Genomic DNA, 15442 nt, shown 5'->3' on the forward strand with positions numbered 1-15442 from the left:
AATAAATTCAAATCACATTTTCAGTTTAAAGACATGAATTCATGAGAGAAACAGCTCTCCGTTTTGGCCTCACCATTTGGTTACTGAAATGGATGACCCAAGGTCATGCCCTACAAGTTCAGAACCGAGAAGAGCCAGGAGGAACACAGTTCTTAACGTACAGAACAGTCCTGCACAGCCCTCCGGCTATTTAAAAAGTTTAAATCCAGGAGTAGAGCACAAGGGTGGAAAAGTCACAGCCCAGAATGCTTTGTGAAGGGGTGTGTTTTCAAAAAGTTGTACTGTGTTTTCTGCTGAAAGTAGTGCTGTGATACATTTAAGTGGCAGTATTTGACTGTTTTAGTACATGTAAATTATATTTGATTAGCAAAGTTGATCTTAGAGCCCTAAGTGAATGGTGCATAATACTGTAGATTATCTCTGGGCCTAAATTTGTTATTCATACACTCCATTACCAAATAAATCAAGTGAGTGGGGCTTAGGTAAATAGAATACTTACCAGTCTTCAAAGAAAATATGTAAATTTGATTCTGGCTGGAGAAATTATTGATTTTTTTAAATGCCATGCTTCAGTGTGTGAGTGAATGCTGGATTCTACATACACTTCAGCAAAATTGTGGGTCCTGGTCTGTGAGTACCACAAATGTCCACTAATAGGCAGCAACCCTACTTTCTTTAATGGGAATTTCATTAAGGAGGTACTGGAAGAGCCAGAAGAAGTAAGATCCACCAGGAGGCTGAGGCTTCCTTATTATAGGTGGTAGGAGATATTAGAGGTGGAAGCTGGAGATTCATAGTAAAGATATGGTAGGGTAACCAGCTAGGGAGCAGTTAATTGTAATGGCACCTTTACTATTATTCTTTATTAAGTTATTTAGGATGATTAACAAAAAAGTCAACAAATATGCAAGACAGGCAAGTATTTGGCTAGAAAATACCAAATTAAAATGTAATATAAAACCAGAATGTAATGTGGAGCACAAGAAAGTAGGTGTCTTCCAGAGACACCTTCAGGTGTGATGATGGATGGTGGTGTTTCATATGAGTGCTCTAATATGTCCCACCCAACACTTTGTAGGTCACTACTTCGCACTGGAACTGATGCCACCGTTGCCTTTGGTATGTTAGTGTATAAATGGCTGCTCGTAGGGAGTTGTTGTGGTAAGCATGCAAGCTAGTTGTCAACTCGGGCTAGCTGTTTGTGGAGTTCGATCCAAAATAAATAAATACAGTATATGTTCACTGTTTTCATGTGTTGTTACTGTGACTAATGTTACATTCTCTACTCTGATTGAGTGTTTTCTTTGAACACACTAATAGAAAATGAAAGAACCATAGGTAGTATTTCTGAATTAACTATGTAGGATACTGGGCACCATGACCACAAGTCATAAGTAGTCTGTGAAGAAGCAGGAAATGACATGTGTTAACATTTTGTATTAACTGTCGCATGTTGTGATGTTCAATACCTTCATAAAGGTGGCTTCTCTTTTATCAGGATGTGGTGGTTTTGCTGATAACCTGGTTGGGGCCGCTTCAGCTACTGGGCATGGAGAAGCCATAATGAAGGTGACTTTGTCCCGATTGGTTATTTTCCACATGGAACAAGGTAAGCAGAAACTATTCCTGAATATTTCCACAAAGCCCATGATATGGACTCAATACAGAAAACAACAGTTTTTGTGAAAACCAATGTTAAGAAATGTGTGGGACTTCTAAAAGCCAAGATGTGTCCTTTTTGGAAATGAATGATAACACATTTAATTTGTTCCGCTTTATACAAAAATATTTTGTTTAAAAACGTGAGTATTTTAATCTTAATCTTTCAGTGTTACTTCATTTTATTTCCAGACATATTTTCTTGGAGTAGAGTCCTAGGGTGACCCTATTTTCCCTTACAGTCTATTAATTACATAGATGATAACAGAACACTCCAAATCTCATCCGCTTACCATGCTGTCAGGATTGACCACTATTATAGTTTAACACCTCCTTCATTGTTTTACATCTGTAACCCCAGGCAATCACCAGGACAGGCAGCAGAGAAAGTTTTACATTTATTCATCAAGTGTTATAGATAATGTACCCAAAATATAAGCAGCATGCAAATGGTAGTATTATCAAAATAATATTAATATATCCTGGATAACTAGCTACCAGGTGGCTCACTGTCTTAGTATGCTGATTGTTCTGTGGTCTGGCATGGCCCATGAATGGAATGGTGGAAATGGACAGCATGGTCATCTGCATGAATAGAGCAACTGTGACAAAGAGAGGGATGGTGATGGCCTCTCCTTGGAATGGAGAATGGCAGACAGAGAGCCTACAGCACCCAAGTCTCAATTTTATTGTGACTCTGTAGTCCCTCACACACCTCTTGGACTAGTTGGGGTGCCTCATTCACTAATGAAACAGCTCAGGCATGACCCACCCCACAGTTCATCTGCTTTGTTCCTGAATATAAGCATCCTCTTCAATTTCGGACAAACCAGAAAGAAAGGATACACAGGTAATTAGTTTGAAAACTGCCATCTCAAACCTGCTATTCTCTTCTAGAGTCATAATTTTACTTGTTCCTTCCTGTTCAGGCTTTCTTCTTGGGGGGTGATCTCACAAATTGTATAGGTGTACCTATCTTTGTTGTTTGGAGGTCATACTAACTAAATTAATGCCTCTGACATGTCCAGACAGCCTTATGCCCACTCTGGTCCCGTTCTCTCCCCTGCTCTGACACAGATGGCCAAAGTATTTAACAGAAGTTCTTACCACTCATCACATTGCTAAAACTTTAAGGTGTTACAATGGTTTTATTTTCAGAAAGCTGCTTCTTCCTTAATGTTGCCAATTCATCCCTTAAATGACTTTATATCATTTCATTATCGCTATGCTAGATATTAGAAATACACAGAAAAGTGAAACAACTGTAAAAGAATACAATACATCAAATGTTTCAGAAAACAGTTCTATTTGTGTAGTCCTCAACTTGGTTCATTTCTCTTCTGCATATTATTATTTCAGAGAACATTTTAATCACCACAGTCTTTAAGAAAATTTTAAATGACACCTGTTTTAGTCGGTGCCTGTCAGGTTCAGTCCTCGAGACCCCCTGTGGCGGCAGGCTTTTGTCCCAGACTAGTTTCTTCTTCTTGTGTTAATCAAGCAAGCTGTTACTCCCCAGTTTGTGTTCTTTTGGTGTTAACCAGTTTGTAATTTCCATATTATGCTGCATTTTTACAGAATGAGGCAAGAATTTAGATGCACAAGACCTATATTTTACGTTTTAGTAGAGTATTTTGTTCTTTTTAATTTTGTGATTATTTGTGAATAATCACACTAGGAAATAACGTTCCAGTATCTGTATCTCTTGTCATTTAAATTATAAGCGTTTGAAAACAATTAACATCCTTGGCGTCAACCCCAAGTGTGTCTTGGGCTCTGAATTCTATTTAAGTGTAGTTATTGTTGAGTCTGTCTTGGAGTCACATGTAATGATTTGCTTTAGAGTGTTAAGCCCAAGTAACTTGCGGAACAGTGTTCTTCTAGCCATCCAGTGGCCAAAATAACATCAATGTGTAAAAAAAAAAGTCATGAATATTTTTATACGTTTTGCCAATCCAAGGTAACTCCTCAAAATGAATGATTGGAACGGAGCCTTCAACCAAACCATAATGGTAACTAAATGAGAAGCTGTAAAGCAAACTAAAACTGAACCATTAGTCGACTCAAGCAATAGTGATGACAATAAAGGACCCTACTCTGTTGGGCCCTTGAGCTACACCCTTAACATGAAAGTGCTGTACAATGGCTGATCCTGCCCTCTGCCTTCCAAAGGTCATGCAAAAAGACAGTTTCCCTTCAGGGATTAATAAAGTATATTGAATCAAAAATGGAAAAAATATGTGAATTGGTCATCTGACGTTGACACGGATAGTGAAACTGATGCATATGATACTGTATGACTGAATAGCCTGCGATATGCCTGGTGACTTTAGTTGCGTAAAGCTTCACTATGGTGCAAGCAGGTGTGTGGATAAAATACAAAATGATTTTGATCAAGTAAACAGACAGGAAAGATGCTAACCCCCAATTTACTGTTCACAATGTAGTAACTTTCAGTGTTCCTGTCCGGGGAACTATGGGAGTCACTAAGCCTTGTGTTGTGGAAGATTATAATAACACAATGGTACATTGATCATGCAGTTCAGGCCCTAACATTCTACCATCACATGCTCAAGAAACAGAAGAATATTATAAGAAAAGTGCACAGAGAAATGTGCTTCTAATGTCCCAGTTACAACATGAGGCTGTTTGGTGACAGTTTTAAAACACGTCACTCAGGAGTTGGTCTCGTCCATTACTGGAGATGGACGTCTGAAGCTGAACTCCGTTAGCAGCGGTGTTTTTTTTTTTTTTTTTTTTTTTATCAACCTGAGGTATCCTGTATTTACCCAACACGAGGAGGTTCTATTACAGCATATGCAAGCATATATAAACATGAGCGGCAGGAAAGGGGCTCAGAAAGAAACAGAAAAGAAAGCTAAAGCTTCATCCAAGCATAGACAGGCATCAAGTCCAAGTTCAAGGTACGGCCTTTCAGAGACTGACCTGAAACAGATAGGCGAAAGCACAGATTTCCCAGGGCCTAGTGCCGCTGCATCATCTCCAGCCGAGAGTGAAAGTGGAGCGAATATGCAAGGGATTCAGGTCACGATAGTTCGTCGATTTCCAGAAAATTCATTGAAACTAAAAATGGTCTTGCCTTCTGCAGTGTCATGTACTCCTCTCGAGCCGGGAGCATTAGCTTTAACTGGGCTTGCCACTTCACCCGCGGAGCACAAAGACTGAAACGATCTGTCTGAGCTAAAGGTAATGATTGTTCCAATGGCCACCAACATAATGGGGCTCAAGAAAGATATAAAGAAGGAAGTAAATGATATAAGGAAAAATGATACAAAAAACACGTCACTTGAAGAACGTTTACTAAATCTGCATCAGTACAGCAGTGGACACTCAACTTACCTTTCCTTCTATATTTGTGTTGACATTTTGGTATTTACATGTTTCTATAGCAGGTAATATTTTTTATTGTTGAAAAAAAGTCAACATTTTTACTTATTTGTAAGGATAAAAAATGCTAAGGAGGCTATGTGAGCAAACGCCACAGAAAATGCAAATGTGAAAGCAAGTGACATAGTTAAGCATCTAATGATATGGTAAAGCATACAGAATCATGTAAATGTAACTCTAATGCACTTTTCTAAAAGCAAAATAAGAAAAGAAATAAAAAGAATGGCTAATTCAACAGTGAGGTCAGTCAAAAAAACCTGCAGCCACAGGGGGTACCCAGACCTGAACTTAGATACCCACTGGTGTAAGTGATACAGTCATTTTACTGCTTAGCGAAAACTAAGAAAAAAGAAGATTATTAAAAAGTATGTTTGCTTATTTGTGTTAGTAAATAAACACGCAGCAATGCTTTTTGGTCTACAACATGAGAAGCCGTAGTGCATTGAGGTTTAAGTGTCTTCTACAGTCTGGTCTGGTGCGAGTATTTGTCGATATTTACGAGTGTACTCAATGACAGATTGTCATGTCATTCCAGGTGGGTTCCATCTGTTGCCGCCTGCATGGGCTCCATTTTCCTGTGACACCAACCTGGAAATAGTGGGTTCAAAAAGTGGATGACAATAATATTTCATAAAGTGATCACACTGCATGTAGTGTACCATAAGTACTTGAAATTGTGTAAGGTCAAGTGTGTCTTTGTGTATTTTTAACACCACAATGTACTGTGTATATTTTTTTATTAGATGACTGAGATTCTGTGGTGATCAGATGTTCCTTGTCTACCTGACCATAGAAAATCGGAAGCCTACTGAGGCATAGCAGCTTCAATCCTAATTGTTGCGTTTTTAAAAAGTATATTCACTTGGAAATGCCTTTTAACTTACGCAGCACCCACCCAACATGCTACTTGTGTGTTGAAGACTTAATAATAGTGTTCATGTCTTTATTATCAAGCTGTGGTCTCCTTAAATGCAAATGATAAATATCTGCTTTATCAGATTACTAAATGACTGTATTTAAGTTGCCACAATTACAGTGTATTTTTATGTTTACATCCTCTAAGTCCCTGGAATAAACATTTCATTAACTGAAACCAGCCTTAAACATACGCAGTGGTTGGTGGCAGCATGCCATGACTCCATACTTTGTCAGAGCTGATGGTGTCTGGAAGTCAGAATCCCACCAGGAAGGGGGATGTCCTGCTAGAAGGAGGATGTCGGGAATGAGGCTAACACCAGAGTACCTCTTATATGTAGAGATACCAGAGTAGGAAACGTAGAGTGGCAGCCTGGATGGAAACATCCTTTGCTCCCCCATAATACAAGAAGCAAGGTATCCCTAAATATCAGTCATACATGACATATTAATGGTTGAGAGAGAAGAGGGAGTTGTGGAGAGTTGGCAAATGGCTATAAGACCCCTGGTTGATAAATGGATCTGTAATGTCCCCAGATAGCAAAGAAGTATCCAGGATGCCCACTTAAGGTCTACACAGGACTCGGGGATCCTAGCTGGTCTCTGTAGCCAAAGATGGGCCTTCCTTGACCTGAAAGTAATCCCAGTATGGAGTTAAAAGCTTGCCCTGTGACAGAGAACCAACTGTGCCGAGATGTGGGAGCAGGCTCACAGATAATAATAGGAGACCCAAGGTCAAAAGACAGTTAATAATTGAGAAGACGCGAGCCATCAGACCTTCTAGTTAGGGGCAGCCACCTGTGATACAAAGCACAGAAAGCACCAGTATTTACTGTATCTTTGTTCTATTCTTTGTGTTTTGCGATCCCCTTCTGTTTTACCCTCCATTGTTCATTTTAGTATTTTCTTCCATCAGTCTGGCAGTATTTTGTTTAGCAACTTTCAGGAGTGGTTGCTCCATCTCATTTACCTGTCAGTTTCAATAGTAACTGTTGAGTTTTTTTTTTTTTTTGAGTACAGAGGGTCCCTGTCTAATGTCACATTCTCCCTCGCAGTACCGTGGACGTGCCCACTTGCACAGCGTGTGCACAAGTTTGGACATTCCGGTCAAATTACATGTTTTGTTGAAGTTAACACAACCTTTGCAGAAAAAAAACAAAACCTGAAACTATTTACTGGCTAAATTTTACAGATTATTACAAATAAATGCACGTGTAAAGGTTTGGGCACCCTTCCAGTTAAAAGACATGATACATGTTTAAATATGTTTGATATGCTGTGTGGATTTGGGGATTGTGGAGAGAGATGTACTGCTTTGATTAAATAGGCTGAAGTGTAACGAATCACCAGGGCCAGGTAACATTTATCCTCGAGAGGTTAAGGAGGTTAGCGAGTACAGATCCCCTTGCACATATCTTTGGGAATTCTCTGTGCACTGTGAAAATTGTTGAGGACTGCAAAATAGCAAATCTTACCCCGCTATGTGAAAATGGTGATCAGGCTGATCCAAGCAACTATAGGCCAGTAAGCTTTACATGCATTCCAGGTAAATTAATGAAGGAATTCTTAAGAAGAAGATCGAGCAACACATGAAAACAACAGACTGACATGTTTCTTGATAAAACTGCCTCACGTTGGCCATCTTTGAACCCAGAACTTTAGGAATGCCATTACTTCTAACCCAAGTGATCAGAATATCAGGTTTCAACGATGCTGATGCAATAACAAAGGTTCCTGTAATAACCCATCAGCATTTAAACATTACTAATTAAGAATAAGCTATGGGGGTTGAGCACTAGGACACTGAAGGAATGGCTGCTGCTTGCAGCCATTTGTTAACAACAAATTCAAGGTTGGTCATTCCAAGGAGTAATAGCCAATATAAACACTAATTATTTCTTTGCTATAATTTTAAAATCAATTTAAAGGGATCTTGATTAAAAAGGTGTTAATTTCTATAAGAAACATGAACATTTCTGAGTGACCTCAAACTTTTGATCAGTAGTGTGTATTGGAGGTGAAAGTCTTGTAATTGGACTTTAGTGTTGCTTCTTTTTGTTATAAAAAGACTCACATAAATACTATTAATGGAGCATAAGGCCTCTGTGGTGATTTTGCTCTCCGTATATGTAATGTGAACGCTGGCCCCGGCACAAACAGACGGACAACATATTTTGCACCCACACACTGTTTATTTACAATACACAACTATAAAAGTCTCGTGCACTCACGAACCCCAGTGCCTCCAGCACTGACTCCCCCAAGTCCAGGGCCCACAGTCCTTGTGTCTTCCTGGCCGCCTCCAGTCCTTCCTCAAGCTCAGTCCTTCTGCCTCCCGACTTCCACCGCTGACTGGAGGGAGGAGGCCCCTTTTGTGGGGAGCCGGATGGGCTCCAGCTGCTTCCCGGCACTTAACGGTGACCACACCCCTGTGTGGCAGAAGTGCCGGCTGCGCACCCGGAAGCCGTCCGTGTCTCCCCGGTCGTCTTCCCCCCGGCACTTCCTGGAGCCCGGCCGGGGACCACAGTGCCCCACCGCTAGCGAGGACACGTGGGTCCGAACGGCACAACCCGAAAGGGCAGCACGTCCCCGGTGAGGGTCCTACTATGTCCCCAGGGCCCAACACGGCACCCTGGGACATCTGTCTTCGGCCCCCCCTCCGGCGCAAACGTGCCCTCATGGTCTGCGCCGCTCTCACCCCCGCTGTTCCCCGTAGCTGGGACACTATTGGCCTCCCGGCGTGGAGCTCTCCCGCTTCGGGCCTGTGGAAAAAGGAAAAAGAGGGCCAGAAGCACTGCCAGGACACTCACCCCGAGTGCCCTGCCGGTCTCCGTACCCGCAGTGCTCCTGCCCCCTTCCGACAGCCCCTGACTTGCCTGTTGAAGTCCTCCTTCGCAGGTTCCATGCCCGTCCGCTTGTTGTCCGCGGCACCGCAATCGCAGGCAGCTCGCCCAGCTGCCCAGGGGATCTCCTCTGCCCGCACAGAGGACGGCCCTTCTCCGGACGCGCGCACCCAGCGCCGCGTCCTCTCCTATCGGAGGAACCGGCACTCACCCTTCGGTTCCTCCTTCTTCTCTTGGACGCCCCGACGGTCTGGGTCTGAGCACAGCAAAAGCTCAAATCCAGCCCCGTCTGCGTCCAGGCAGAGTGACAGGAGACAGCTGCGGGCTTGAAGTGCAGGGTGCTAGGACCCAGGGCACTCAGCAGCCCCGATCCTACCAGCTCCTGCGTGTTCGATCTCCCAGCCTCGCTAGCCATCTGCACCGCCGCGTCCGCTGTTGGGAAGTTGCCTACTTGGAGCGGTCGCCCCCAAACGGTCACGCCATGTTCGAACCCCCACTTGCTTTACGGGAACGGCAACACTCACCACTCCCGCTGTGTTCTGCCGGCCTCCGGTTCCAGCGCCGCGCCGATCCTCCGTCTCACGCGCCGTCTCTCCCGACGCGACCGCCTTCCCCATCAGCTGCTCACACTGAGCGGCGAGAACACACAGCAAATCTGCAAGCGGCGACCCGGCGGGCCGAGGGGATTCCCCCGACTCACGCCGAGCCGCTGGTGCAAACAGAGAGGCAGACGTCAGTGGGCTTACCTGTCTATCAGCTCCACTCGACACCTGCCTCCTGTGGGCCACTCCCTCTGGCCCAGTCGGGTCTCGTTTCGGCACGAGATTGGCGTTCCTAGGTCCCGCCTCCATCCAATCCTCGGCGGGCACACCAGACACACCAGCCAACCCCGTGCCTGTCAGTGGGTGGGACATCCAGCCCGCGGCCATCTTGCCTTCCCTGCTCCGAGTGCGGAGACGTGCCTCCTCGCCGCGTTGTGGCTGCGGCGATTCCTTGAGCCGCAGCGGCTCCGTTCCACAGCCTTCTTTGCTGCCGCCGTCGCCGCGCTGCCGACAGCCCGTGGCCCGGCATGCTCCTGCCACGGACGCGGATCCGGTTCGTCCCTCCCTGTAGGAATAAAGGTAAGACCGACCCGAGGGGCCGATGATTGCAGGGCAGGGCACTCACCTCCCAGGTCCCGTCATACCGAGGCCCCCGCCTCGGTGTGGCCTTCTGTTCTGCCACGCCGGCCTGGCTGTCTGTCTCGACAGCGCGACTGGAGCCCGCTGCGCTCCGGCAATGTCGGGTCCTCCTCCGCACCCGGGGAAAGCCATTCCGCTGTCCGGGGGCGGTTTCTGGGGCGAAACGCTCCCGTGGGGTTGTGCACGGGCCGCTCCCGCGGCCAGTGTGTGGGTTCCGCTGCTGCGCCGGGCCATTCACAGACATTTGTTTTGATGCAGGTCCCCGCCTTGCACCAGGCGGAGCATCCTGCCGACTACGCCACTCTGAACGCTGGCCCCGGCACAGACAGACGGACAACATATTTTGCACCCACACACTGTTTATTTACAATACACAACTATAAAAGTCTTGTGCACTCACGAACCCCAGTGCCTCCAGCACTGACTCCCCCAAGTCCAGGGCCCACAGTCCTTGTGTCTTCCTGGCCGCCTCCAGTCCTTCCTCAAGCTCAGTCCTTCTGCCTCCCGACTTCCACCGATGACTTGAGGGAGGCGGCCCCTTTTATGGGGAGCCGGATGGGCTCCAGCTGCTTCCCGGCACTTAACGGTGACCACACCCCTGTGTGGCAGAAGTGCCGGCTACGCACCCGGGAGCCGTCCGTGTCTCCCCGGTCGTCTTCCCCCCGGCACTTCCTGGTGTGGCGGAAGTGCCGGGCTCCCGGAATAATTAGGCCCTGGGGCGCCACCTGGCGGTGGCCACGGGTCCCTACAGGGCTGGGCTTCCAAGCCCTGTACCCGAGGCCCCCTGCATAACCAGGACGGACGCCCCCACTCGGTCTGGAGGAGGCACTCGCCCTCCTCTGGTCCTCCAAAGCGTCCCGGCCGGGCCCCAGCCGAGGACCGTATGGGATAAACCGGCATCGGGGCGCCGCCTGGCGGTGACCACGGGCCCCTACAGGGTAGGGCTTCCATGCCCTCGACCCGTGGCTCCCAACAGAACCAGGACGGACGCCCCCTCGCGGTCTGGAGGAGGCACAAGCCCTCCTCACGTCCTCCTGGGTGTCCCGGCCAGGCTCCAGCCCCGGCCGGGGACCACAGTAAATAAATAAAGAGTGCATGGATAAATGGCTGGTCCTCCAGTGATTACAAGGTGAGGTCAAAACCATGAGTCAAGAAGATCAATTGTTAGGACCAAAATGTTAATTCAAATTCAAAAGTCGGGCACAAGAGCAAAATTCTGTTAATTGGGAGATTAATAGCAAAATATATTTTTCAAAAAAACACAAGCAAAGTTTTTAACCACAAACTCTCATACCTCATAAATGCATGGACTGGCATTTACACTATCGCTGAGATGACAACAACAACAACATTTATTTATATAGCACATTTTCATACAAACAGTAGTTCAAAGTGCTTTACATATTAAAGAATAGAAAAATGAAAGACACAATTATAAAACAAAATAAATCAACATTAATTAACATCGAATAAGAGTAAGGTTCAATGGCCAGGGGACAGAAAAACAAAAACTCCAGACGGCTGGAGAAAAAATAAAATCTGTAGGGATTCCAGACCATGAGACCACCCAGTCCCCTCTGGGCATTCTACCTAACATAAATGAAACAGTCCTCTTTGGATTTAGGGTTCTCACGGAAGGGCTTGATGATGATGATGGTCACGTAGACTTCTGCCTTTTAATCTGTCCATCATTGTTGGAGCATCATGAAGCTTTGAGTAGGTGGTGGTGACGCAGGCCACCACCACAAAGAAACCGGAAAAAGAAACAGAAACGAGAGTAGGGGTCAGTACCGATTTTAGAGCCACCATGAATAGTTATTTTGAGGAGATTGAACATATAGAGTATCAGGATTAAGTTAAATTACGATTAAAATGAAGTTATAAAAAGGCCATGTTAAAGTAATGTGTTTTCAGCAGTGTTTTAAAGTGCTCCACTGTATCAGCCTGGCGAATTCCTATTGGCAGGCTATTCCAGATTTTAGGTGCATAGCAGCAGAAGGCCGCCTCACCACTTATTTTAGATGACGTCAAAGGCATTATGCATTCTGTGGTATTCTGGGTAATATTACCGTGGATATTGCTGTAAAGAGTTAGGCCTAACTGCAGCCAGCAGTACCTGAGACCACAGGTCACATAATGCCCACAACATCGGTCACAAAATGCCCTTTGAGTCAGATAACTCTTACACAATCCTAATTTTAACCATAGTGTAACCAGGCATGCAATGGCCAATTTGTGACCAACATTGTGAGCTTTTCGTGATTTTGGGGCATTACACGACTGACCTCATATGTATTGTGGGCTGTAATTACACTCTTGTAAAGAAATGGCAGCACCCTAATTAAAACAAGATGGCATTGTGGAAAAACAGTATAAAAATGCAACTTTGCCAATATACTCTACATGCAAAAACTAATCTAAATTCAAAATCCTTGAGTCCCAAAACCCCTAATTTGACGCATAGACAGGTGAAACCAATGCAGGAATCTCCACAAAAATTTATAAACATTACTGATTGTAACACTTTAACTTTTGTGTGAAAACCATCAAAACCACAGAAGAATGTGCAGAGATGTCCACCCATCCGAGGCATGTAAAAAGGCCTAGAAGAGAACATGAAAAAACCGAGACTCAGATTTTAAATAACAAAGCTAAGAAGAGAAAGCAATTTATTTATAACATGACAAAAAATAAAAGCACACAACAAGACAATCAAACAGAACACAGACTTTGCACTTCGGATCAGTAAATGAAGGTTTGATTCCTCCATTGACACAGTTGGGATGTATGAATGAAGATTTACTCCATCTTGTGGATGAAATGTGCATTTTGAGGTAGGGCTGCTTAGACTGTGAGATTTTGTTCAGCTCTTCTTAGTAATGTCCTGGGTTTGATTTATATGAGTCCTGTGCCATGTAAGTGGGCCTTGGCTTTATCTGACATGTAGCTGAATCCTTCAGGTTTCCTTATATTTAAACTAAAACACAATTTGACCAGAAATCTGCATTTTTAGTATCTACACATTTATGTGAACTGTAGTCAGTAGTTTTTGTTATGATGGAGATTAATATTTAATATGTTGATAATTTTTTGTACATTGTCTTTTAAGAATTAACTGTCTTAAAGAAAAAAACAGCTTTTTTTAAGCAAGCCATTGTAATTTCCGTCATTCCCTGTGCTTTATAGATGCCATTACATTTTGTTAAGTGCTGTTTTGGAAATGTAATTTATTGCAGGGATTTAGGACAGACCTCCAACCAGTTTAACAAGGGCGATTCTGTGTAGAACATTCTATTAGCACACTCCCCCAGGAGTTGAGTAGACATGGGGGCAGGTGTGAAAAGGCGCACAAAGTACTATTTAGGCTTAACACTGTACATGTGAGCAAAACAGCTTAACCGAAAGACACTCGGCTATAACCGTATTTAAGTAGAATTCCACACTCGAGAGACACTTGAAGTTAACACTTGAGGTTCTGTCCATGAGTCAGAACAAGACCTGGTAAGATAATAATAATAAATAAATATTACTATTTACATGCCCTTACCAGTCCTCTTGATGAAAAGTAAAGTGGAAAGCATCTGCATAGGTACAGTGGAAACAAAAAAGATGTCACAGCTGCGCCTGGAGCCACAACTTCAAATAATGGAACAAGCCGCTCCCACACCACCTCTTCCTGGCATGGGCAATGTGTATATATATATATATATATATATATATATATATATATATATATATATATGAAATTAACAACAGATGCACTAGAGGGGCAACAATGAGATGACCCCCAAAACAGGAATGGTTTAACAGGTGGAGGCCACTGACATTTTCCCTCCTCATCTTTTCTGACTGTTTCTTCACTAGTTTTGAATTTGGCTACAGTCAGTGTCACTACTGGTAGCATGAGGCGATACCTGGACCCTACAGAGGTTGCACAGGTAGTCCAACTTCTCCAGGATGGCACATCAGTACGTGTCATTGCCAGAAGGTTTGCTGTGTCTCCCTGCACAGTCTCAAGGGCATGGAGGAGATTCTAGGAGACAAGCAGTTACTCTAGGAGAGCTGGAGAGGGCCATAGAAGGTCCATAACTCATCAGCAGGACCAGTATCTGCTCCTTTGGGCAAGGAGGAACAGGATGAGCACTGCCAGAGCCCTACAAAATGACCTCCATCGGGCCACTGGTGTGAATGTCTCTGACCAAACAACCAGAAAGACTTCATGAGGGTGACCCAAGGGCCCCATGTCCTCTAATGGGCCCTGAGCTCACTGCTCAGCAGCATGCAGCTCGATTGGCATTCGCCATAGAATACCAGAATTGGCAGATGCACCACTGGTGCCCTGTGCTTTTTACAGATAAGAGCAGGTTCACCCTGAGCACGTAACAGAAGTGAAAGGGTCTGGAGAAGCCATGGAGAACATTATGCTGCCTGTAACATCATTCATCATGAGCAGTTTGGTGGTGGGTTAATGATTGTCTGGGGAGGCATATCCATGGAGGGTCACACAGACCGCTACAGGCTTGACAAAGGCACATTGGCTGCCATTAGGTATCAGGATGAAATCCTTGGACCCATTGTCAGACCCTATGCTGGTACAGTGGCTCCTGGTGCACGACAATTCCTGGCCTCATGTGGTGAGAGTATGCAGGCAGTTCCTGGAGGATGAAGGAATTGATACCATTGACTGGCCACCACACTTTCCTGACCTAAATCCAATAGAACACCTCTGGGACATTATGTTTTGGTCCTTTCAATGCCACCAGGTTGCACCTCAGACTGTCCAGGAGCTCAGTGATGCCCTGGTCCAGATCTGGGAGGAGATCCCCCACAACACCATCTGTCATCTCATTAGAATCATGCACCGATGTTGTCAGGCATGTATACAAGAACACAGGGGCCATACAAAGTGCTGCATACAATTTTGAGTTGCTGCAATTAAATTTTGGCAAAATGGACTAGCCTGCCACATAATTTTTTCACTCTGATTTTTGGGGCGTCTTTGAATTCAGGGCTCTGTAGGTTGATCATTTTCATTTCCATCATCCTTTCGTTCCTAACACATTACCCAGTCTATATCAGTATAGATATCCAGGAGGATTTCTTTTTCCCATTGAGATCTGATGTGTTTTCAAAGTGTTCCTTTAATTTTTTTGAGCAGTTTATATTTTTTATATATATATATATATATATATATATATATATATATATATATATATATATATATATATATATATATATATATATATATACACACACACATTGGGTATAGAAAAGAATCACTCCCTTCGACATATTCCCATTTTTTTTGCTTTACAGCCTTAAATGAAAACACACACAAAAAATATTTCTTCCCTGCTTTACTTAATCAATGCAGCCTATAACATCCAATTGTAAAACATCACAGCTACAATTCAGAAAAATGATAAAAGGTCAAAA

General features: G+C 44.2%; 1 protein-coding gene across 2 annotated transcripts in view; it reads left to right on the forward strand.

The window, feature by feature from the left end:
- asrgl1 (asparaginase and isoaspartyl peptidase 1) overlaps positions 1 to 15442 on the forward strand; it is a 63455-nt gene that overhangs the window by 37880 nt on the left and 10133 nt on the right. For both annotated transcript variants that reach the window (XM_039738372.1, XM_039738371.1), the window contains exon 6: positions 1499 to 1609. In XM_039738372.1, the coding sequence (XP_039594306.1) occupies positions 1499 to 1609 (111 nt within the window). The remainder of the gene's footprint in view (positions 1 to 1498; positions 1610 to 15442) is intronic.

Source organism: Polypterus senegalus, chromosome 16, assembly GCF_016835505.1.
Source record: "Polypterus senegalus isolate Bchr_013 chromosome 16, ASM1683550v1, whole genome shotgun sequence".
In the NCBI taxonomy this organism is placed as follows: domain Eukaryota; kingdom Metazoa; phylum Chordata; class Cladistia; order Polypteriformes; family Polypteridae; genus Polypterus; species Polypterus senegalus.